The sequence below is a fragment of the Rattus norvegicus genome, chromosome 5 (assembly GCF_021556685.1).
Source record: "Rattus norvegicus strain SHRSP/BbbUtx chromosome 5, alternate assembly SHRSP_T2T, whole genome shotgun sequence".
Lineage (NCBI taxonomy): Eukaryota > Metazoa > Chordata > Mammalia > Rodentia > Muridae > Rattus > Rattus norvegicus.
This window is the reverse complement of record NC_141538.1, coordinates 34,605,364-34,632,159: the sequence shown is the minus strand read 5'-3', so window position 1 is coordinate 34,632,159 and position 26,796 is coordinate 34,605,364. Positions and strand designations below refer to the sequence as shown.

Sequence of the window (26,796 nt, the reverse complement as noted above, 5' to 3'; positions counted from 1 at the left end):
CATATTAAAAATAGAGTAGTTATAGCTAGAAAAAAATATTTTCAGAGGCAGCAGATACCCTGGGTGGAAATGAACAGTTCTACATAGAAAATTCAGGAAGTATGCAAACTAGACACCAGAATACTCAGTACATTGAATTTAATCAGAGAGTACACACAGAATATGACACAAAACAGCAGTTTACTAGAATAATTGTCATCTGGAACACATGAAAATAATTTAGAAAATGGGCTAAGGTCATACTCTCTGCAATAGACTTCTTGGAAATATAGGCATAGTATCAGACAGATTTATGTGTCATCTGGCTACCTTCCCTTGCCACCAAGCCAGCTTGAACCAACAGTGTGGTATCTATTCAAGCAGTAGACATGCCACTGATCAGTAAATTAAATCTCTAGGGAGATCGTTTTATGATAAAGCCATAGTTAACTATTGATATTTGGTGCTTCACAAGCAGAAGCACATCCCTTCCACTAGATGGAAACAGCACAGAAGTGCTTTGTGGGACAGTTCTATGATTGCCTAAATTAAAAAACACTTGGCTTGTCATGAATTATTCTTTTACTCACTGACAGCTGTGCATTTACACATCTGACACTAGAATTGTTGAGATGGTAGAGTTTTAGGGAAATCCAAGTGTTCATCTGTATTTATGAAAGCAGAATCATGTTAGATTCATCTTTGAAAATGGATTATACTGACTGGCCTAAGCATAGACTTTCTTCTTTTCAATTATATGCTTACAAAAACTGTACATTACAAACAGTATAGAAACAAGCAGAAAAGAATGTGCCACACATCCTGGATAATTCTCTATATGCAGTAGAATTTACAGATATAAAAGAAAATACAGCCTACTCCTTTATAGCGCACAGTTATGGTTTTAGATACAATGTATCACTAGCAAGTGGTTGTGGCCACCAACTCTAGTTGTCCCCAGCAGAGAGAATAAGGGCAAGATCTGTTCGGTACAGCTTCCCTCCATCCGACAAGGCCATTATGTTCTTCTTGTATGTAGAAATATTGTTAATATCCAATTCCTGTATAGGACATAGATAACATTGCAATCCAATTAAAAATGGATGTTAGTTAACCACTGGCCAGTGATAAAACTTGAGGAACTGCTTGTTACACCAATCCTTTAAGAAGAGATCTCTTATAAATGCGAGTAGTCACCAGGTCGCTTCTAAATCAAATCTGTCTGTCACAGTTTACTGATTTGTGTTAGACTCAATTTGAGTTAAGAATTAAAATCTACTTCTGTCTTCTTCTTTCACTATATTTCCACAACAGGTGTATGATTGTTTCTGGGCAGTTCCCTAAAATCTGCTTAAGAAATAACTGACATGACTACTAAATTACCTGTTTGTTTTTCTCACACAGGTCTTTCAGTAAGGCATCCAGCTCATTTTCATCTATGTATCCGTTGCCATCCTGGGGGAGAAGAAATGAAACAGTATATATTAGAAGTAACTGGAGCCCTCCGATAAAATCTCCTTTAGTGAGTACCCCAACCTGCTGTGTTAGGGTAGAGCCCTTAAGAGTTCCAAAATAGGTGAGCACTTACATTTGTGAAATAGATTGAAAATTTCAGAGCATGCTCACATTTAATAATTCACTTCATGTTTGAAATATTTTCCATTGGTATAAGTAATTAAGTAAAACTAAATATTTTCTTATGACAAAGGAGACCACTGGCTTGGGGAAGCTGTGGTTGGCTTACTGTCACACCAGCCGGTGGCAGTTGTATAGAGTCTAGATCCAGGAATAGAAAAATTAGAAGCCAAAAGCATGAACTAACAAACTCCCACTTAATCTTTTCTCATACATGAAGTTGTAATTTTTGTTTTACTGAGAGAAACTTCTGTGGACTGTTTCCTCTAGTTTAATTTTCATTGAACTCTGCCAGTCATCGTCGTTATTGTTTCCCATTTACAAACAAGCTTGAGGCTCAGAGGGTTTGGGCTCCTTATTCAGATCCTCACAGTGGCATGCCTTAGGTTAGCATCTGAATCAGGTCATGGAATGCGAGAATGTTGAATGAATAACTTGGTTGTGTAATTTCATGCTTTGTAAAAATTGTGAGCCTTTAGTTTGAGGCTCTTGTTTTCTTTTGGTGACCACTATCCAGGTTTTCCAGAGGGTGAAATTATAGACAAGAAAAAAATTGAGAAACAAATAACAATATGATTTTTAAATACAGAACATTCTGAAGATAAAACATGTTGATATTAATAAGTAAGTTTAATAAAGTCATAGAATATAAAAATCTGCACCTACAAACCAGTCCTTGCAATAGTTCTAAAAATAGAATAAACTGCTTAAGAGTGAACTTAGTAATTAGAGTGAAACACAGCATGCTGACAGTTGTAAAACCTGGGTGATATATCAAAGACATAAGCCAATGGAGAAGCACCTGTGCTTATGGATTGGAAGACTTAATCTCCTTAAAGTGTTCATACTATTTAATTCTAAAGATCAGCATAATCCCTTTCTAAACTCCAATGGTATTTTAAGAAGAAATATAAAAGATACAAGTAAAATCATATATAATCACAAAATGCCCAAAGCTGAAATAGTTAAGAGAAAAAAAATAAAGGATGAAAACGGAGGTGTCAGACTGGTAAGATGGCTAGGGACAGAGACATTCTGTGGCATGTTTCCCTGTGCAAACAAATGTGAAAACAGCACCAGCAATTTCTGATTTCAAAACAAAGTACTCGAATTACAGTAGCCAAAACAGTATGGTATTTGCTTAGAGACTGATACAGAGATGAATAGAGAGGAATAGAATAGAATAGAACAGAACAGGAGTTTTGGAATTTGTCCACATGCAAAGAATCAACTGATCTTTCTCTAGGAGGCTGAATATAGGGACAACATATTCTCTTCAACAAAAAATATGAGGAAAAACTGTATCCACCTGCAAAAAGGGAAAAAATCTGGACCCCTGCTTTTCATCTGTGCAAAATTAACACAACACAAATATTTAAATCATGAAGATATAAAACCCCTAGAGCCAAGTATGGTGATACACGTCTTTAATCTTAGCTCTTGGGAGGCATTAGAAATAGGTCTGTGAGTTCAAGGCTAGCCTGGCTAATATCATGAGTTTCAGGCCAGCCAGCATGGGACCTTGTGTCAAAACCAGAACCCAAAGCAGACAACATGAACATATAAACTAGGTAGAAACTTCATGACAGCAGTCTTAGCAGTGAGCTTGTGGGTTATGAGCACAGAGCATAAACTGCAGTAAGACAATGGAACTCAACATAGATGTTGCAAAGAGCCATCCAGGGTAAAGGTAGCCTGCAGATGGGAGAAGATATCTGCAGACTATTTATCAGGTAAGGCAATAATTCCTTATCTAAAAGAATGTAATATTAAAAAGATGTAAGGAATATCTGTCATTCACCAGCATCAAACTAATCTTATTTTAAAATGGGCTAAAATATGAATAGATACTTCCCCCAAAAGATATAAATGGCTGATCAGTTTATGAAAAGGTGATCAGCCTTATTGTTCATCACAGAAATGCAAATTAAAACAAATAATGTAGCATTTCACAGCTGCAAGAAGAACTATTGTATACGAGCAAAGGAAGTAAGTGTTAGTGAGGATATGAAGAAATTGGAAACATGTACACTGTTAATAGAAAATCAAAATGGTTCAGCAATGTTGACACACCAACAAATTAAAAATAGAACTAACATGTGATAGAAAACATCACAATTCTGTTCTTTTATCTAAAAGTTCAGGATCTCTTAGAGGTATTAACATTCTATATTCGTTCAGTGTTTTCACAATTGCTAAGATGTGGAAACAGCCTAATGAAATAATATCTATAAGGAAATCATAAATACACATACAACACAAAATTATTCTGCATTTAAAAAGGACAGTCTGTAATGTATAATAAAATAGGTAAAACTTGACAGCATGCAAGGTGAAATAAGTTTGTCAGAGAAGGGTCATTATACAATGTTTCTAAACTAGTGAAACTCATGGAAGCAGGAGACTAGTGGATGTCAAGGAAGGGGAGGCAGAGAAAATGGGAAGTCACAGTAAATGTCCAGTCTCAGGTGAGTAAGGTGAGTGAGTTCTAAAGAACTGTCATCCAACCTTGCCCCTATAGCTAATACATACATGTCACATTTAACATCACAAGAGGATAAACTTCATATTAAATGATTTTCATAAGATTTTTTTAAAGAAAAAAAGGAAAGAAAATACTTTTACCTGATCATATAACTCAAAAGCCTTATTGAACTCTTTCCCACACATTTTGATTCCCTAGGAGTCAGAAGAAAGGTTCAGTCAAAAAGTGATATATATATATATATTTCTCTCAACAAATCTCCTATGATTTGAGTTTTTAAGGAAAACATTATTTACTATAGAGAAAAAACCACCTACCTGGAATTTAAGAAGGAAATTTTCCTGCACTGGTAGTAACCTTTTGGGAAAGAGAGAAAAAAAAAAAACCATTGTTAGTGGGTTGGGAATTTAGGTGAGGTCCTGCTTTTCCTAATGACATCTGTACAGTTCTGAACCTTACCTGGCCATCTCTGTCAGCTCCAGCTTCCCATCATTATTTGAGTCGAACAGCTTCAGCTGAAAGGTATTGTTATTGTTTGGGACACTGAGTTATACATTATTGAGTGAAGGAGACAAACATTCAAAAAAAATCAAACATCTTGAGTGGCTGTAACGTAAGCTCTCTAATACTGAGCTACACCCCCAGCGTGCTTTTTTGTTTTAATTGTTTTTAAAGCATGAAATTCAACAAAAGCAGTTAAGTAGGTAACAAGACTAAGTTATTTTGAATAATCTCAAATCATTTAATTTCCACTGGATACTAGAAACTTACTAATGTTTCCTAACTCACTTTTGTACTTAAATGTCACATACTGAGATGTACTTAGACATGAATACATATACTTATTTGGGAAACATTCCCATTTTTAGAAAGTAGTAAATATTGCCATAATGAAGGAAATGTTAATAACTAAATATTCCAAATGTAGCATTTTAAAATATATTTGAGAAAAAGGCCATGTTAAAGACAGTGCCTAGAGGTTTAGAGAGTTCTTTAGAGAAAAGTTTGAGATGTAAGAATTCTGTTTTGGAAGTACATCTTTTTTTTTTCAAGGTTAATATCGACACAACATTTTACAAACCCTTGACAATAAATTCTAATATTTTTACGCTGTCTACCGAGATACCGGACAACTAGATCACAGAGTTTAGTGCCCATAGGGAAATGTTTCCTCATCTATATATTTAAATTTTAATTAGCTCTTGATTAATTACTTCCTGGATTGGAACTGGTTTATGACATTTAATCAGATCTACTGGGCCAGACCAACAGGGGGAAGCTCCCATCTGAGTCACTTATGAAAGGCAGCCTCAGAGTCCTACCTGTAAAGGCGAATTTACTTTAAATAGAATCCCTTAAGATCGAGACAAATGAGAAAGTTGATAAATGTAGGTTATTGTCCACTCCCCAAAGAGAGGACCAAAGACAGCTTAGGTCTTGCCCTCATGATGCAGCAAGAATGTCTCTCACCTGTTTGATGCTACAGGAACAGATTTAACTGTACTGAGAATTTAAAACCCGGAAGGAAAATCTCAGCAGCACTGACAAGGACAGAAACCTCTAGAAGATTGTTCCTCAGGCTATCCCAAATCTAATATAGCACACAAGTAATGGTTTATGGTTTATTTATTTAACCCATGGGGTATGAACGTGTAATAACTTTTTAAGTATGTAGAGAAAATATAAACATATATATTATTTGGAACTGTTAATTCTATGATGTGTTTAGGTAAGTAAACCACCTACTTGAGACAAGTAATTTCATGACTGTTTATCTTCTCTAGAACCTCATTAATTTGTTTGCATTAGACACCTTTGTTTAAAGAAGTTTTGTGGCTACATTATTCATATTTTATAAAGGTACTTCTCATATGTTTAGTAAAACATCAAGTGTAAAGTGTGTTTGAATATGCTCATTTATAGCATGGATAACATATTTTAAAATAATAAAAAATCAAAGGAAAAGGAAACCTCATTTAAAGTCATTTAATGAATAAAATAATGAGCAGTTATTAAACTCTCGAAAAGTCTATGGTCTTCTAAACAACGACAACAATAAGCTCAAAATTTCTATGAGCAAAGGGTGATGTTACTTATCTGCTATGTATAAAGATAGCATGTAGAAGCTGTATATAACTTAGTGATACAGTTACTCCGGCTTTTAAAGAAAGGCTATGTTTTGAGAGATGAATGTGGCATAGCTTCCTCAGAAATGCTCCTCGGTAGTTATGTGGTGTGCAAGCTGTGGTTTATTTATTCCACCCTAGGTACTCTGAAGAGTTAGCAAAACCACAGACAATGCTCTTGATGAGTTCTCGCTCGCCTAAGTCTTTTCTAGTTAGCTCTTACCATGAGGTCTGTGTACTCAGCAAGTTTCGTATCATCCACGGTCTTGTTTGCTTTCTCTAGCAGGTCCTTAAGAAAGTTCTGTTGAGAAAAAGAGCACTCAGAAAATGTCACGGATAACGTGTCGCCTGCAACAAAATATATCTGGATGAATGCAGAGTATTCTGTGGTAGAGCCAGGTGAGGAGAGGAAAGTCAGGTTGTCATTGTGGCCTCCCAAAATGAAGCGACCTGTGACAGGCACAACACCTGCCTCTTCCTGAGACCCAGTGTGACACAGTCAGAGCTATGCTGTGCTCTTATGGTTGGGATTAAAGGAGAGTGTGGACTGTGTAATGTAAAAGGGCCGGAATTAAAACTTTAGATGTTATCGCAATGGATACTCCTCTTCCCCTGTATTCACGTGATCTTCCCGATAGAAGTATAAGGTGCCATATCTGTACCTCTCTAATCTGTGTGAAAAACGATCAGCAATCTGGATGGAAATATGGCTCTGATTCAAATGCATTTCCCTCCACACCCTGAGACATATTTGCCTATAAGTGTTCAGCGAGCGTGAAGCCCATCCCCCCAGATGGCCTGGTGGTTAGCTTTTAGGCGTCACCGGATGCAGACTCTTTCTTTCCATGCTTCCGCTGACTGTACCAAGTACAACAGTTGGTAACGTCAAATTCTTGAGGGACATATGAATCACATTAAAACAGAGCTTAATGTGGGAAGGGTGCAAATGACTATTAACTCGACAGTTGGAACTTGGGAGCAAGTTTCATTTTTGTTTGAGAGAGATAAAAATTAAACAAACGCTTAACAAAGGCTTGCTATACAGACGTCAGTGTGGATTCTGAGGGATGTAATAGCCTTTCGTTTCCTGCACGAATGTTCGTTGGCCATTCTTTCTTTTCCTCGGAAAATGAATTAATGCAGCTATGGAAACTGAGCAGACCTGAGCCCAGAAAGTCCTGGAGGGCCACATTTCTTTGGTATCCCTCACCGTGCTCCAGCTCCTTCGTTAAAGAGAACAAGCTCTTTACTTTTTTTCTGAGGGAGGGCTGCTTCCTGGTTTGATGCGTTTATTATCCCTTCGAACATTCTGCTTCAGATCCACAGTGAAATCCATAGAAAATTCAAAGTTATCTGGTGGGGGTGAGGTTTATTTTTGAGCTTTCTGAGGCTTTTTTGTCAGAGATTAATTGGGTTAAATAAAAAGCCTCATCAGACAGTGAAATGGTGGTCACAAAAATAGCCTTGGAAGAAACCTTGGGACACTAGGATTCAAAGTCATGTCTGAGAGCAAGTGATGTTTTACTCTATTATGGATCTTAAAATTAGCTTTCTTGAAATATCCATTAAAAAGAATGCCAATGTATCTTTAAAATTCTCCAGGGAGGAGGACTTCTATTTAGAATTTCCTTTCTCAGGATAAAATTTAGAACAAAGAATGAGACTCAGAATATTTTGAGGTCAGAATTGAAGTGAGCTAAAGTTTTCATTACGTACTGCGATAGTTTTGTTTCTTTTAAATGATTCTTTTAGTCTAAAAGAATAAAACCACAATATCTCCCCTAGCAGCTTGTGGACTCTAGCTACAGAGCAATGTTTCTAAAAGACGTTGCTTTCAAGAACCTTATGTTAAAAGTGTTAGTGCTTTAAAAAGGCTGCAGTTGACGCTTATAGCATTTTCACAGTGGTTCAAATGTACCAGTTCCATCTCTAAAATTCTATCCTTCTTAAATCATATCGATTTGAGATTTAATCATGTGTGATTAGGAAAATGATGCTCCCATTTTCCCACCTAGCCAAGCAGAAGCAGCTCTACGGTGGGTGAAGCTTGAGGCACATGCTGCTATAGAAAAACCATATTTTTTTGACGTTAGCAGACACTCTAGGACCAAGCCTAGGTTCCCTTCCCAGGCAGCTGTGTCACGATGAAAAGTTCACCAGCTGTTCTGAACTTCTGTCTCTCCAAACCTTGGGAGTCATAGTAAACTCGCCTGGCAAATTTTCTGAAGAATAAATGCTGAGAATCAATTCAGATGCGGTGCTATGCCTGTGACATAGAAAGCACACGCTCTCAACAATATTAACTTGCTTCCCTTCTAAGAATTAAAATAAACATGTGTGTGCGTGTGCGTGTGTCAGTGGGACAGTGCACAGGTGCTATGGCACACATGTACAGATCAGAAGATAGTTCTCCTTCCACCATTCGGGGCTCAGGAGATCAAGTGGTCAGACTTACTAGTGCCTTAACCCCTGAGGCATCTCAATAGTCCTTTCACCCACTAATCACTCCACATTCTGAAGGTAGAGGAAGTAGGGCCTTTCTGACTAAGGCGTCTTCCGGTTGGCTGGGGGAAATGAGGTGGAAGATCTGTTCTCATTCCTGTAATGAGTGTAATGTCCTTTCTTAGGCCTTACACTTCATAGAAGAGTGTGTCACGCCTTACTTGGGACTCAATAGCTTATCTGATACCATGGTATCGTTACCCCTGCTTTAAAGATAGGAAACAGTAGAATCCCATGGAGATTTGTCCTGAGGTTGTATTCGATTCAGATCACTTTTCCTTATGTCTCTCTCCCACATGTCTCCTCATCGCTGAGGAGTTCTGTCTGTGATGTACGAATCGATAGCTTCATTTTCAAAATTTTAGTTTTCCACACTTGTATAATTTGTATTGCTGATAGGCAGCGGGTTATGTACTGTATCTGAGGGCTTCGATACGGATGGGTCTGGGATTAAACATTACAGCCCTGTGTGTCCTTTCTGTATGGTCTTCAGTAGGTTCTTCAACATGTTACAGGCCCTTTGTCACTGGGGTAATGCTTATCTCACACAATATAGGTAAAGGTGAAATAAATATGCATAAGTACCACACGGTCTCTGTCACTTGTCTCTTTCAGAGGGAAATCTATTTAGGTGCTCGATTTATAAAATAAAATTTCCAGTTTCAACGGAGAGTGGTAGCATACTTAGCTGGCACGGTTAGCTACTTCTGTGTATGTACGACAACCACCCATCTATCTTATGTAATGATGTAGGTACAGCACAGAAAATGCTAATCTCTCACACAGATGAATAGAATCTCAAGAAGCACTTGAAGTCTGTCTTTCGATCTGGTGTTTCACTAATGATGCGAAGAGTGGGTGCAAATGTGCCACACTGCTCAACGTAAGTTTCTTCTGTAGGAGGGTTTTAGTTTTTTAAGATACGAATCCCTTAGCGGTTCATGGTTGCATCTGGGAAGAGCGTGCTGAGCCTCAGCTTTGATCCACTCACCTTAAGTTCCTCCGTTTCTATGAAGCCACTGTGGTCAGTGTCATACTTTCTCCAAGTCTGTAAGAAATTTGGAGATGGAAACCGATCTAAATAAATCAATAAACCCAACAATTGCCTTACTCCCAGCAGCTTTCTTTCAGGGAGGGTGATTTTTTTACCTTCATGAATTCCTCGCAGGACTTCAGTTGCTGGCATCGAAAGAGCAGCAGGAAATTCTCTTCGGTGGGTAAGACATGGGCCAACTGGAAAAGATGGAAAGACAGACATGAGGAGCCTGGAAAAGGGCCCACGCCATCGCCTGCTGCTTCGGTTTCGCTTCAGCATGGGCTGTGGGCAACGCTATTGGCTGAGAAAGGAGAAGCAGATAAATATGAGCTGACTAGTAGAGGAGAGGACACGGTTCACTGTCCCTGTCTGGTGCTTCGCTTCTGCAAAACTCGGTATCTGTGTCCCTGAGGACCTTCATGCCTAGAAGAAGAGATGGCGGTAGTGACCACATTTGATCTGCTGTGCATACACGCAGATGCTGCGGCCGAACCCCTAAGCCACCGATCAGGTCTTGGTTCTTTCGCGGTGCACAGGATGGGACACAGCAAGGCTGTAAATTTCACGAGGGATGAGAAAGTGTGAGAAACATGCATAAAGATGAGAGGAAGAAAAATTACACGTACACATGTCTAGTTCTGGAGAGAAACACAGTGGAGAGGGGCCTAAAACAACTGTAGAACAGTAGAAAGAGGTAGAGAGGCATATCACCAGAAAGAGGGGAAACCAGACAATACTCTTAAACTGTGATCTCTGCTTGAATCCGGAGCTCGGGTTAATCTTTGTTCATCACTGTGTGACTCTGTGACATTCTCCCTTAGATCTCTCTTCACAATCGCAACGCCTCTTCCTCTGTTTCTCCTTCCTTCCTTCCTTCCTTCCTTCCTTCCTTCCTTCCTTCCTTCCTCCCTTTCCTTCCTTCCTCCCTCTTTCCTTCCCTCCCCCATTCTCTGTCCCTCTCGAGGAGTAAGGAGTCACAGATCCCATTTGGAGACTAATCTATTGCATGTGGAGAAGGAGGGAGCTGGATTGATGGCCCCGTTGCTGGTGTGACTTCTATTTCTGGCTCTGCTGCTAATGAGCTGTGGTCCCCGGCAACTTCCCCAGCTGCATTGGCCCTCAGTACCTTCATCACTAGAAAAAGAAGGTGAAGGAGAAATGAATGTCTCAGGCTCAAAATATGTGCTGTTGGAATTACTGACCCTTTACCATTAAAGAATGAATACTCACATACAATATTTGACTGATTTTCAGCAGCGGTTGAGTTCCCTGAAGTGCAGACGTGACCCCTTATACTTGGTACCTTACATTTTAAATGTCTAGATCAGAGCTACTTAAATTTCTCCTGAGAATGTTTTAGGTGGCCCCAGGCAGGTGTAATATAAATATATAAACAAAACAGATAATAAACTGTAACAATTTAGTTTAAAATCATTCATTTTATGTAATTTTACCACTTATTAAAGAACTTAAATTGTTTTTATGTAAAGGTTACATCTCGGCTGGATGTTTGATACTACAGAATGTAGAACATCTTCAATCTCTTAGAACTGATCTGTCTGTAGCAATTTCCCTAAAGTACAATAAAATCATTAGTGTGGTGAGCGGCATTTCGTATAAATATGTAGTATAAAATGGCACAACCATGTTATTGCACCACCACAGAAATTGTTGAAAATTCTTTCCTAATCTCTAGCCAGAATTCATCCAATGAATTTTTGTGAAACTCAGTTCAGCCACTTCTAACAGAACGTTACAAAACCAAACATTGTAATACAGAACACAGATATACTAATTTGATGTATGTTCGGGAATGGCAGTAGGAAGGAAAATATTAGAAGTCTTTGCTTCCCACAATTAGACTATAATGTTAATCCAAGAGTAGAAAACTTCATATGTAGAGTAAAAAGACTGAAACTCACAGGGTATCCTAATGATAGCTGGGGAGTTTCAGGCAGTGTTTGCTGGCGTTGCATGGAATGATGCATGTGCAGTGCCAGGTGAACATGTGTGCTCAGCACCAAGGCTACAGTAATGTCGTACATGGCAAGTGAGCCAGGAACACCCTGGATTCGTTACACTTTTAAGTTTGAATTAATTCATTTTTTCCTGTGTGTTCGGAAAACTTTTACTGTTTTATAGGTCATTAGCCACAGTTTAAGAAGCTAGGGTTGAAATTAATATTAAGGCCATAAGATGTCCTAAGTGTTCAACTAAGTAATGGGCAAGATCATCACATCCACTTAAAATTCTTCCAACCTTTTAGGTCCATTAAGGTTTGAAGTTTAATGTAAAATGCCATTTTGCATTATGGATATGTGAATTGTATAATATGTCCTTTAAATTGTCTTGCTTTTCAGTCTTTGAAAAATGGCTGAAATTTCAATTTTGCCCATACTCGTTAAAATAATGTAAAAGACAAAACAAATAAATCTTGTCAATGTTTAGTATGACCCAGTCAGAGAATATCTTAACTAGAAGCAAAGGCCACTGATCTGGGTAGATGATAACTAGTGTGAGTATATATGAAGCAGTGTATGTAGATGATAACACACCTAAAAGATGAAAATAGGGCTTTAGGATTTGCCAGGAAGTTTAGAAATTAATCAGGCTTTGATCCATAAATATACTAATATCACTTTACTGTGAGATTATATGTAAATATAAAATATAATATACATAGTAATATATATGTATATACATATATGTATGTTTATATATTTGTATATATATGTGTACATGTATATATATATATATTTCAGGCATCTCATTACAACATTCAGGTATTGTCTGTATAGCTGATTTCTTTACCTATAAAATTCTGCCTGTTAGAAATAATACAGTTCAATATAATTCAAAGCCCAATATTTGAGTTGAGATACAAATTGAATGATCTGATCTGGTGACTTGCAGACTCTGAAACTCCGTTATATTTTATGACTGTTAATAAATTAAGGCTGCAACACTCTTCTTGCTTACAGAGAAGGACGAGTTGGTTGCTCCCTCACTCTTGAAATGCAAATGAAGCCTTTGTTGGTGATTGCTACCAGTGGCTATGAGAAGTTGAGCTTCTTTTCACTCAGGGAAATCTAGAAATCATTTTCCTTATGAGTCTTTCTTTCCTCTGCACCTGTATTTGGTCCTAGTAGAAAGTGACTATAAATGATTTTCATTATTAAAGAAGCATGAGTTAGGCCCACAAAGCAGATCTCCACCAAAGCTAAGAGGGAAGTGAAGAGAGAGGGAGAATTGTAGGCATAGAGCCAGCCTTCAAAGGGAGGAGAGACAACCACACTCCCAAAGCCTAGTGTAGAATACTGAAGTCATTCTGCAGAATACTTCTTTTAGAACTTCAAATGATGTGAGGAGGGAGGAAATATTTATCCAGGAGAGGGGTGAGAACAAAGAAGAAGCAAAATAGAAATCCTAGATCTTTTTTTTTTTTTTTTTTGGTTCTATTTTTCGGAGCTGGGGACCGAACCCAGGGCCTTGCGCTTCCTAGGCAAGCGCTCTACCACTGAGCTAAATCCCCAACCCCGAAATCCTAGATCTTAAAGAAGGAGTAAATAGGTCAGAGAGGAGTTGACCAATGGAACTTGATAAGCGTGCATGTTAGGAGGTTTTGTTTAATGCTGGAAGTCTGTTCGTGTTATGTGACAGCTATGATTAGCATATTCACTCATTTATGAAACTGGAAATAAGCAATCTCAACTCTTTACTTATTAGTATATAAATTTTAATGTTTTCAGTGGTTCTTTCTCAGGTCATTTCAAGAACTCAGAAAACTAGTCTGCATCCTATGCCCATCCAGACTCAAGAAAACCTAGCATATCGGGTGCCTAGGTTACATGGTTGTGATTTTTCTTGATGATTTTTTTAAATTAAAAATAGTTCATTGACATGATTTGGAACCAACATCTTTTACTAGTATAAGTTTCTATATTACCTAAATTTCATAGAACATATGTTGTCTTAAACTAAAAAGAGCGATTTCTTTTAAAAAACTATACTTCTGAAAAAATCCATCAACTAAACATAGAAAAAGTAAAAGAATACATTAGTTAGTAATGATTAGATATAAGATTTGGAAAATTCACCCACTTTTGTGCTATAAAGTTTATATAACTCACTTAAAGATCAGAGAATTCTAGACTGTCCCATATAAAGAGTCATCATCCTCATCCTCCTCTCCCTCCTCCTTTTGTTCCTTTTCTTCTTTCTCCTCCATTTCCCCCTTTCTTTCTCCTTCTCATTTTGGCTTTTCTAGACAAGGTTTCTTTGTGTAGACCAGGCGGCCCTCGAACTTAGAGATCCACTTGTCTTAGCCTCCAGAGTGCTGGGAGTAAAGTTGTACACCACCACACCCGCTGTTCTTTATGGATAGTATAGATTTATATTTCTTTGTGCATGCTGTTTTAATCTTAATTATGACATAATACTGACTGTATCTATATACAAACTGTTAAAAAATCTCATTAAGTTTTTAATGTTGCTTATATTTAAAATGAATTTTACTCATATATGAATGAGCTAACCCAATCACAGAAAGACATACATGGTATGCACTCACTGATAAGTGGCTATTAGCCCAAATGCTTGAATTACCCTAGATGCCAAGAACAAATGAAACTCAAGACGGATGATCAAAATGTGAATGCTTCACTCCTTCTCTAAAAGGGGAACAAGAATACCCTTGGCAGGGAAGAGAGAGGCAAAGATTAAAACAGAGACTGAAGGAACTACCATTCAGAGCCTGCCCCACATGTGGCCCATACATATACAGCCACCCAATTAGACAAGATGGATGAAGCAAAGAAGTGCAGACGGACAGGAGCCGGATGTAGATCGCTCCTGAGAGACACAGCCAGAATACAGCAAATACAGAGGCGAATGCCAGCAGCAAACTACTGAACTGAGAATAGGACCCCCGTTGAAGGAATCAGAGAAAGAACTGGAAGAGCTTGAAGGGGCTCGAGACCCCATATGTACAACAATGCCAAGCAACCAGAGCTTCCAGGGACTAAGCCACTACCTAAAGACTATACATGGACTGACCCTGGACTCTGACCTCATAGGTAGCAATGAATATCCTAGTAAGAGCACCAGTGGAAGGGGAAGCCCTGGTCCTCCTAAGACTGAACCCCCAGTGAACTAGACTGTTGGGGGGAGGGCGGCAATGGGGGGAGGGTTGGGAGGGGAACACCCATAAGGAAGGGGAGGGGGGAGGGGGATGTTTGCCCGGAAACCAAAGAATTATTATTAAGTATTAAATAAATTTAAAATAAATAAATAAAATAAATAAATTAAAAAAAGAAGTTTAAAAAAACATCACTAACGTGAAAAAAATATCATTGTAAGGCAAAATAGCTATTTAAAAAGCAATGCATGTGTTTGGATAATGTGTGCCTGGGGTGAATAGAAAGACTTCCTTTCAAGGTAAATTCTACAATGTGGGTGGTGCTGTGATTTCTGTTGCTCCCTTTGTCAATGCATACAAGTCATTATTCACATCTCAACCGGAGCATGGAGATTCTCCATCTATAGCAGTCAAGACAAGGTCTAGGATGTGCCAAAGGTCTCTCACAGAACGCCAGTTAGGACCACTTTATTCTCAAATGTTCAAGTCACTACGTCCACAGAAGTTCCCAGCCCTGATTCTTGGTTGATTTGTTAGTCACTAGGCTACCTGCTTTCTCTCTTATGAACTCCCCAATCTTTACTGGGAGTTGCAGAAAAAAAATTAGAGCGAATCAAAAGAATGAACAGAAAGTAAGACACATGTCTGTAGGTACAGATGGAATATCTTCAATCTTTGCTTATGGAATTGGTTGCTTGGCACTGAAAGTGGGGAAACAAACTTTTTTTCTAGTTGCCTGTCCTTGAAGATACCATCTACATTTTACTGACGCGATGAAGATGAATGATGTTAACTTTGTCTAGAGTGAGCTGTAAACCCTATCACCTGGCATTAAAGATGTGCACCACCATACCCACTTTTTTTTAATGGAAAGCGTAAATGTATATTTCTTTGTGTGTGCTGTTTTTATCTTAATTATAAAAATATTGACGACATCTATATGCAAAACATTCTTTCAAAAGCTCATTAAACTGTTAGCATTAGTCATTATAGTACCATCTTCTTTAAACAAAATTAATTTTATGTATTAAAAAAAAACAAATGAAATTACTGACGTCTACTGGAAGTAAAGTTCCCTTGGACATAATTCAGATTATTACTGGGCCATGGATCGGGGCTGGTGGGGATATTAGGAGATGCTTCTCTGAGTTGTTTCCTGTTCCAGAAGTATTATTGTGCACTCAACTGTCCCATTGCAGAAGTGTCTGCGCTGAAGACATCTGTAGGTTCAAGAAGGCTGAATCTCATGGTTAATCCACACAGGAGTATAAAAACCCTACCCTCTTACTCAAAATTTAGGAGATCTCTGAAGAGTAACCCCGCCACAAAGCTCACTATAGAGGAAGTCTCCATTAAAGCTTTGTTTATGAGGGCCCTGCGTTCCTCAGTGCCCAGGCCTATTGTTTTCATTCTGCCAAGTACTTCCTACCAATCCTTTTTACTGTGGTTTCACTCAGGTCAGCTTCCAGGGAACTCAGCCCTAGCAAGAGTTTGACTTGCTTTGCCATCTCCCTCCGTTCCCTTGCAGAATGTGGAGCATTTGCGTCATGCTTTAGAGAAGGTTGGAATCCCAGTCCTGCCTCATCTGGCTGCTAAATTCTACGTCATAGTAAGAGTCTTACAGGAAGACAGATGATTTGAAAAAGAAAATCCCTTTCCATAAAAAATTTCTAAGCAAGAGATAGACACAAAAGATAAAGCAAAATGCCACACGTCAGGAGAAGCCATGGATGGGAAGTTCATTGAGAGACAAAGAGCTGAGACAGACACATCAACATGCAAAAGAGCAGAATTCATCACATTTGAAGGCAACCGTGGGACAAATAACCCTTCCTGAGCGCGCATTAGGAAGGGTTCCTTTTTACATTTGAGGAGCCAGAGGGCTTTTCCTGTCAATGAGAAGTAAATCCAGGGAGTGTGGAAGGTAAATAATCATGAACTTAAAAATATTTGAGTTTAATAACTTAAATTTAATAAATTATGTGAGAAGGAGAAAGGAGTTTTGACATTTAGGACAATAGAGTAGGTTTTTCAGTGGCTTATTTCTGTATTTAATAATAATGCCAAATGTGCATCATAGGCTATTACAGTATTGTGCTCGACCTGAATTATCTCGTTTGACACATGCTCATAATAGACATACGAAGTTAGTGCCCAGTCGTGTTTGCCCATAGTCCAGGAAACATGTTCTGAGACTGTTTATATAACTTATAGTGTGAGGCACTTTTAAAGTCAGATAATGTAAGATTTTTATTTTGAGACACTTATCCCTTACCATCTCACCCTATATTCAAAAGGTGTTTCTAATACATCATTTAAGTCTATCCAGAACAAAATTTCAAACAGGATTTTATTATTAATCAGTTTCTACCATTCTAAGGTAGACGAGTAGTCTGGCAAGAAAATTAACTTTCATCTCGAGTAAGTGAACAAGCTTAAATTCCACCTTGGAAGAGAGGAGAAAATGGCTGAGGACTTTCCACTTCCCTTCAGTGGCTGTTGCAGTTTTTAGGTTAGAATAGCTTTTAGATCTATTTTTTTCAGTTGTATGCACTGACCTGGACAGATAGAAACACTAAGACTACAGAGGTTGATAGGCTCCTGCACAGCGCCCACGGGAACAGAGGGAGGCACTTAAAGGTTTGACCTCTAGCAAAAGGAAGAAATATCTGTGTGTACTTCATGTGAGAAAAAAAAATCGATGACCTGCTAAGTCATTGAGATTTCCTACTTAATTATTTTAATGGACCTTCTTAACATTGGAACAATATTAATCTAAATAAATTTAGAACATTTCTAACTGCAGTGGTGTTTGTTAAATTATCTCAAATTTCAATGCTTGTCTTTTGAATTTATACTAACAATTATGTTATCACTGAACTACCTTCATGTGAATTTTAAAATTTACTAAAGTCATTAAATTACCAAATTCAGAACATTAGACATATCAACATTTAAAAAATATGTTTAGGTAAAATGCATTCTGTGGAAAGTGTCAGTCTAGTATCAGGTCAGAACACTGAAAAATTAGGTAACATTTCTCCTTTTTAAAATTTAAAAAATTGGTGGTGCCCTCAGGGAAGCAGATTACTGCATGCATGTTAATTTACTTTGATTAGACTTCAATGAGTCCTGGAGTCTAAATTAAGTGAACATTACATACAAGCATACAGGTGTTCCTTGAACACTAAGGCATAGTGAACCATTTTGGAAACATGGGGTTTTGTGTTCTCTTATAGCCAGGTAGGCTTTTTATATTGGATGGCCTCATTACACACAGGACGTCTTAGCATGTAATATCTCATGTCAAATTGTGCATCTCAGTGTGCACATCCCCCAGCATCTCCCTGGTTTCTGTATGCTTCCTGTAACATTTTAATATTTTTTTCCAGGTAAGCATTCAGCTCTTAGCTACCCTGGACATACATTATAAACCACCATGGCAGTCTTCTTCCCATCCGCCTATTTAAAACTTCTCTTCTTTTTGGATAATCTCATTCAGTTGCCTTCTCCAAATTTTGGCTAATAACTGTTATGAGGGCTCACAAGGTACAGTGCACAAAGGTCATCAAGCTATGCAGTTTGGCAGGTTTGCTATTCTCTCTCTTTCTTAGAGCCATTTTCTTTTATACCCCATTTCATTTTATTCATTCAAAACCCATTTTGCCTTCCTTCTTACAGTTATTGTCTTAAATCTGTGGAGATTGTGTTTTATCATATCTTAAGACAATGCGTTTGCTGGGTGCCAGCTTCTCATTGATGTTAAAATTCAAAGGATGAGTCCAGAGTATAACCTGGATTCACTCATTTCACCTAATTATTCAACATCTTGTGAATAAGGTGCATGCTTTTGCTACATAATCTCATTTCACCAAACAAATGACACCATAAATAATTGAGTTCACTAGACTGCTTCAAGGTGAAATTGCTAAATACAAGATGATAATCTTCCTTCACCTAGAATTATAAAGTAGTCCAAGCTGTTAAAGAGACAATCTAGAATATCACGCGTTATAGACGTTCAAACTAGTTTTTGAGTAATTATTTATCTTTTACATATGGTCAGAAACAGTTTTATTATTCTGGTCTTGATTAGTCGGCCTCTGTATCAGCTGTACCTTCAATAACTATTACCTATTTATACAGTAATGAGTTGCACACAGGCAAAAGGGGAAAGTGTATGCTCCAGGGAGAAATTTTAATTACAAAGATAATAATAGTCTGTCCTCCCTTCACTCTATTTGTAGTAGGTGTTTAAAAATATGTGTATTTCACACTGGCACCACAAGTGTCCTAATAAGATAAATTATTTGGAAACCAGGTTAATTCTTTGAATCAAAAGTAAATTATAACTAATTTTTGAAGGCCACAGCACTTCACAACTGAAGAGACTGAGAATGTTTTTATGAACACAGTGGTTTGCCATATCTCAAAAAATATGCTCTTATTCATTTTTCTAGATAAAGCTTTCTATCCAGTTTAAAAAAAAAAAAACAGGTGGCAGAGCTAAACACAGCTAAGGCATCACTTGTAGGAATAAGGGAAGCCACATCTGTTTTGCAAATTGAGAATATCGATGGATGCATAAATGATTTCCTTTCCTCGATGATTACAGGCATAATAAGATGTCTTTAAGAGGAAAAGTCATTGTCAAAAGGCAAGAGTTGACATGCACAGTTTTAACCTCTAGAAATTCAACTGCGTGCCTACATACCAGAGAGTAAAGTGTTCACTCCCCGTAGGAAAGTTCTTGTGCCTTTGCTAAGGCCATCTATCAATCTGAAACAGAATTTCAGAAACCAGCCAGGATGCAGCCTTTGCCATGACAACTTCATGGGCCTGAAAAGATTTGCTTTGAAAATATCACAGAGAACTTTACACTGTTAAGTGTTGGGCACTGTGCTGGGGAGAGTATGGAGGGGACTATGAGAATAGGCTCACTTAGAAGGTGGGACTTACTTGGTCCGCCACATCAGTGAGCAGGAATGTGAGAGAGATTTAGCATTGCACTTCTAAGTCTGCAGACTAGGATTCAGACTACATTAAATGCTCCAGTCTCTTTAAGTTGTTACTATCTTTGATTTGATGTGTGGGAAGACAAGATTCTATATCACTGACATTGAATGACCTCTGTGGTTGAGTTATGTTTGACTTAAGATGACCTGATAAATTTTAAAGTTGAAGCTCACTCATTCCATCAGACAGATGCATAGGTTCCTTACCTCTACAATTCCTATTTTCCCATCATCTCTCTGCCCATATTGATCCACAAAGGTTTTCATCTCAGGTGATAGCTCCTAAAATTATAAAAAACATTATATAAGATGTTTGTAGAAAAAAGTTCTTATAATGATGTTAATAAATCACTGCAAAGAAAAAATTAAACGTGAAATAGAATAGCTGTTAACATACTTTTAAAATGTTTGCTCCATGGAAGGCTATTTTATTATGCTATATAGTCTTATTTGATAACATCTCCTTATTTTAATATAACGCCTTATCTGTGGGAGGTAGGAGTAGGTATTTGGCTCTCAACAAGCAAAATATGCATATGTGAAAGAGCTGTAAGGTTTGGAAACAATGGATCCTTCTGGCTTGAAGCAGGTGTTTGTTTATTAAATAATATTAGAGAATTAAGTGTTGGGAGAAAAGTGTGAGGAGAAAAGTGGGAGAAAATGACTGGACCAATTTGTGTTTTCACTAGGAACATATGAAAACATTGTCAAGCTTCCCTAGCTTCCATTTTCCTCAAGATACTATTTTTGCCATGTATTTTATTTTATAATAAACAGTACTTTGGCATGAGTAAGTAAGTGCTACCTTCTCCTTTGGCTTTTTACTCTTCAATGTTGTTATTCCTGTTTATAATCTCTTTACATATCAGCATACTAGAAAGTTATGAACTGTAAGCTATTTTAAATGGGTCTCAAACAAAGTCCACTTTAAATATCTGTTACGTGAACTGATCTATTTAAAATAGGTCAGTTCTTACTAATACCCTATTCTACCTCCTTGAGAAAGCAAATTAAGGACTCAATCTTCACCTTAATGAACAAGATGGCAGTGCCAGCCCTCAAGTTTACTGTAGGGGTAGAAGCTCGTCTAATATAATGTAAGGACCACACTGAAGTTGCAAAGCATGAATGCCAGTATTTACCCACTTGAAGCCATTGTAAATGTGTAGCAGAACTAAGGTAGAAAGCAGCAGTAAATGAATTTAGTTACACCGTTGTCCTTGAAGAACCCTTCTGCTATGGGTAATTTTCAGTTTGTGTTTATTAAATTTTGGTTTGGAAACAATTATAAGAAAATGAAAGTGTATAACTCAACAGTGCCAAGCATGTGAACATCAGTCCCAGACCATTCACACACCGTTTTAAGTGGACAAAAAACAAAGACTTTATATTTAAATATTAAAATTATGAAATACTACTAGCTCTAGGAGCAGACTTAATATACACCTCAGGAAGTTTCTGGGAAGCAACTGTGTTGCAGTCTATGTTTTAAATAGTGAGGAGCATGTAACCACCATCACCATCGTCATCAACTGCAGACTTATAAAGATGAGTGTGAATGGAATGATGACACATTGTTCAGAGCAGAAGAGTGGTGATTTTGGAACTAGGACACTGGACTACCATATTCACTTGGTGAAAATGAAAACATTCATATTATTAACATGATGAGTCAAATCAACGTTTCTCTCTGTCCTCATAAGTCAGGAAATGAGAAGTATGGTTTATCAGGTCCACATGTGTGCTTTTTATAGTGCAGAAACACATAAAAGTAGATTCATGGCAATAGATCACTAGTTTAAATGAAATGTGCATAATATATATGTATTCTTTCCCTAGATCTTAATTTAGATTTTTAGTTAACTAACCAAAGCCTATTATGTAACTCAGAAAAAATACTCAGGTATCAAGGTATTAAGCAATTTGATAGGGCCACATCCTTGTATGAAAGATTAATATTATCAAATTATAATCTAATTAGACCTTCTTGTGGACCAAAATTAGGTTCTAGGAGGCAGAGAAAAGAAATAAGCTCTCTCTACATTCTATAACTTCCACCTGAACTTTTTTAAATAAAAAAGTATTAAAATGAGATGAAAAATGCAGATCTCATGAACACATGTATTTATAGAATAGAACTCAATTTCAATATTAAAGTTGCTTCTGAGAGATTAAAATATGATCATGTAGCTATTAGAAGCACCATTCAAAACTGTAATTATAACATTTATGGAAAATAAGACTTTCCATATACATTTAATGTATTTTAAATGAGGAAGAAAACTCCTGCCTTATCAGCTAAAGATCCATAGAACTATAGTGATATTATTACATGAATTTATTTGCATGCTAATGCATAAGGGGAAAAGAGGGCAAAGTGCATAGAAGACATTTTTATTTGAACTTATTTTATTACACTTTAGATTGCACAATCTTAAATCTGAGTAAAACAATACCCAGAGCATGATCTGGTTTAAAGTCAGTTTGGCATGATTTTAGCAACCTGATAGTCTGCGTGTAATACATCAGAGTGCATTTACAGCTGTATGGAGATTCTTTTTACTGTTGTAAAGGAATATCTACTATACAAATCTCACCACAGACAGAACAACAGCAAAAATCCTCAGACAAACAAAAACCAACCCTCAAAACCCAAAAACTGTCCTATTAATCTCTCTCTCTCTCTCTCTCTCTCTCTCTCTCTCTCTCTCTCACACACACACACACACACACACACACACACGGCACTAGAAATGGCGGCATGCTATAACTAGGGATGATATGTGTATTATCTTTATGTAAAAACTTCTTTGTAATAATAGTCCAAAAGACCAAAGGCTATCAACATTTAACTACTCGATATCCAACCTTGCTTTCTGAAAAGCAGTCTTACATAAATGCCAACAGACCTGTAAAATTCTCAACCTACTCTTTACACATACATCTCATATGTCTAAAAGATGATTGGGTACATTTTATTTTTATATTGGCATCATCCTTTCCCAAAAAATAAATGTGGCCCAAAGGAATTCATTATTAAACAATATTTATAATTTATTTAACCAATGGCTTATGTCAAAACCATATCTTATTTAAAAAGAATCACTAATAGCTTCTCATCAGAATTCTTTTCTTTCCACGACACATGAAATTCTTACAGTGCTTTGTTTTATTGCTTTCTTAATTTGGGGGGTTTCTCTCCAACAAAAAAAGTAAAAAAAAATTCTTGCAAAATTCTCACTCACGCTTATTACAAGTTGCTTATCTTTTCTCAGGAATAAGGGTCAAGGCAAGCTGTAGTCTCGCCCCTCCCCCACTCCTTTCCCAGCTACTTTGACTTCGCAGCTGAAATTGGCATGAGAATCTGCAGATCTGCTCATGACCACCAAGGGGCAGGAATGTATTTCTACCCCTTACTTATGGTCTAGAAAAGAGAAGTTAGAAATCACACAACCAACTCAGTGATGAGGTGGGGATCTAACGAAGGGTCTTGCACATTGACATTTCCTTTTAAGACCTATTAAGGAAAGGAGGATTATAGGATATATATATGACCGATTTAAGACAGTAGGGATTTTCTCTTTAGACACCCCCCCCCACCACACACACACACACACACACACACACACACACACACACACACACATCATACCACACACTTTTTCTCCTGATGCAGTTTGGAAATACGTCCTCTCTCGCCTTTCTCAGTAAGCCTTTACTTTCACCCACAAAACCTCTTTTACGAAGCACAAGGATATGGTTGAAGGGTCCTGCACAAACCCATGCCTACCAATCCAGCCTTCTTTCGTGCCTGCAGAAGCTCCTGGATCAAGTTCTGCAGCTCCTTTCCTTCCAGGTAACCACTTCCTGAAAAGACAAAGAGACACCCAGGTGTCAGATGTCTCTTTCTAAGTTTCTTCTAGGTTCTTTCCAGGACAGACATCCTGGAAGGCTATGTATCCCGAGCACCGGTTAATCAGCAATGGTACAGCCGCGCGGCAGCGCTTGGCTTTCGGAGGTGTAAAACTTCAACTGCATAGAGGGCATAGGAGGGTAGTAGGGGTGCTGGGGATGGTGTTTGAAACTTTTGGGGAACAGAGTTTCCTTCTGTCCTACCATTACCGTTCCTAGAAAGGTGGATGCTTACAGCATGAGGATGGCGTACACACAATTTAAACTTCTAGGATGACGGGTCGGCAGGCGGGGGCGGGGGATAAGATTAGGCAGGGTGATGGAAGACGAAAAGAACAGAAGACGATGGTCGAGATGAAGAAGCACAATGGAAGGAAAGGGGAGGGAAAGGATGGGGACGGGTCTTGAAAGGGTTAAAAGAGAAAAATAATCACCATCAGCGTCGAAATGAAGCCAGATCTCAAAAAACTGTGAGGCTGTGATCAGAGATGACTGCAGGTGGGATTCTGCCATGGTGCAGCGGCTAGTTTGAGAGAGCGCTGAGCGCGAACCTCGGGACCAGAGGGCTGAGCAGGCTGAGCTGGGCGCGGCGCGGCCGGGCGCTGTCCGCGGTGCTGCTCCGTTCGGGCGTCCTCCGGAGTTCTCCGCACCCCGCACCCAGTTCTCAGTATTTATCCCGCCGGCCCCAGGCCGGGCCACGCCTCCTCCTGCCTCCCTTTCCTAGCTCCCGCCTCTTGCTCTCACCAACCTTCTTCCCCTCCCCTCCAGATTTCTCTCTTCCCTGGAAATAGCTGGAGCTGGAGTTTTGGAGTCTAGGAAGCAGCAGGTGGTGGGGATCCCTTTCTCAGGCTCATTTCTCCTCACATCCCCCTGATCCAGTGAGGCTTTTTACTCTGGAGTGTTAGAGTAAAGCAACGTATCTAGAATGACTTGATTTTTAGATGGAAGGGAAAACTGACTGATAAACTACCTTAGTGGCTATTTTGTCTGCTTATAATTTATCAAGCTACTCCAGTATTTGTTTGAACAAAATCATACTGTCAAGTATTAGGTTAAATTGATTTAATGCATACGATGGGGTGGTTAATCTAACAACGCTTCATATTGCGCTAATGGAGACCATCATGTGACTGTTTAAGATGTGAGCTGTCCTTGGAGACGGGAGAATGCAGGGCTCTGCTGCTTTTGCTGTTGTTACTTTTTAAGCTTGAGGTAAAATTATTGGAATGTAGTAGAATTAACGCATAAGAACTTAGAATGTTAGGAAGGAAGTGATTTTAGCGATGCCATCAGTTACTTGCAGCTTGCAAAGTAGAAACTGAAAGAAATGTAACACGTCGTCACCAGGCAAACCAGTGATCAGTAGGAGCCCCATCCAATGATTTTACCAGCTGTGCCCCTCCTATCTCTAGGTGAGGGATTTTTTTCAGAAACTGGACATTATTAGAGGTGGTAAAAACATCCAGTTACATGTTACAATTGGTATTTTAGTATGACAAATGCTGTATTTGGGTTATCATTTATGTATCATTTATAGTATTTATAAGCTATCTAATTGCCAATCCTTATGGTCTGATGAAAATAAACCCTAAGTGTCTGGTTATATATAATAACACAAAAGCAAAGCAGTGTGTATAAACTTTCAAAACGAGCTCATGAAGCGCCACACGTTTTGCCTGTGTTGTAGAATATGAAAACCTCCACATTTGTGCTTCTTCCAGGAGTGCGATTGTGAGACTTTGAATGCCTTCTCCCTACAGGTCTTGCGGCCATAATACTGGTTCTCATAGTTCTCAGCTTATTAACCAAGGTCAGAGGGTGTTATTTCTCAAATGTTCAGGAACCTCTCACTTTCTGGAAGAAGTGCCCACCCTTTGGACTTGCTTGTTAGGCCTCATTAACCGGCATTAAGGTGAATGGGTTCACGATCCCACGTATCATAAAAGGAGAAAAACAATCTCCAGCACAATTAAACTCTTTCCTACTTCATGTTACTGAACTATTGCCTCTCCGTTCAGTCTCAGGCTTCTATCGGTAGTTCAAATCACTCGCAACCTTTCAGGTTGAACAAATGCTTTCTCTGCCTTCAAGCATAAAAGTAAATGCTCAGATATTTTACTATGGTTTCAAGTACAGGGAGGATTTCATCACACTCTCTTATGAACCTGTCCACACATAGGACTTTTAATAGATTATTCAAGTCTTCTAGGGGAGAGATTCATGACTCTACCTGCTCGTGATTCCTGAAAGGTCCCTTTCCCCCATTCCCTAGGAGTTCAAAGGTTTATACAGATGTTTTGGTAAACGAACTCTATTCTTGGGTAGCTAGGTATAATGGGAAGTCTGTTTCCTTCAGGGCACTACCATTTCTAAAAATGCTGACCGATCAAATGTAGGTTATACAGAAGAGAGTAAATATGCTTGGGAACAGTGGGTTTAGATAAATTCATGGGGTCTGGACATGAATGGGAACTTATGGATTTAGATAGCAATGTTTGGCTTAGACGAGCTGGCCTCGTGTATCTGTTGGGCTTACCCAATGAGAGGGAGCAGACTGTATTGGAAGGCCGGTTTACTCACTGGCGGTATCTTTTACAGTTTAAACAGACTTCTTACCTTTGCAGTTCTTCACAAAGATGAGCACTTGTATAAGAGTGGTCTGTCCTCACAGGTATTCAGGGATACTCATTCATTCAAGCACTTTATTGATCACAATATATAACCCGAGGGTTAACAACGGTGAATGAGAATTTCTGCCCTTAATGGCTTAAAGTTCAGCAGAAATAATGTTGCCGTGAAGCCTACATGGTTGGCTTAGAGGTGCTTTGACTCTTCCAATCTCCTTCATGCTATAATTTTGTGACTGCTTGTTCTGGCCTATATTGGGATAAATATCATGAATTTGAATAAGAGATTTCTAGTAGGAAGCATAGGTTAAGGCCTTGAGAAGTGAATTTCTTTTGCTTTTC

At 38.3% G+C, this 26,796-nt stretch overlaps 1 protein-coding gene across 1 annotated transcript; it reads right to left on the bottom strand.

Moving 5' to 3' along the window:
- Window positions 1-121: 121 nt before the first annotated feature.
- Calb1 (calbindin 1) lies at window positions 122-24,455 on the bottom strand. Its single transcript, NM_031984.2, is given in 11 exon segments — window positions 122-1,040; window positions 1,363-1,434; window positions 4,240-4,293; window positions 4,417-4,456; window positions 4,559-4,614; window positions 6,449-6,526; window positions 9,719-9,775; window positions 9,877-9,960; window positions 20,123-20,197; window positions 23,706-23,782; window positions 24,262-24,455. Coding segments are annotated over 11 exon segments (786 nt in total). The 5' UTR covers window positions 24,341-24,455; the 3' UTR covers window positions 122-926.
- Between the last annotated feature and the right edge of the window lie 2,341 nt (window positions 24,456-26,796).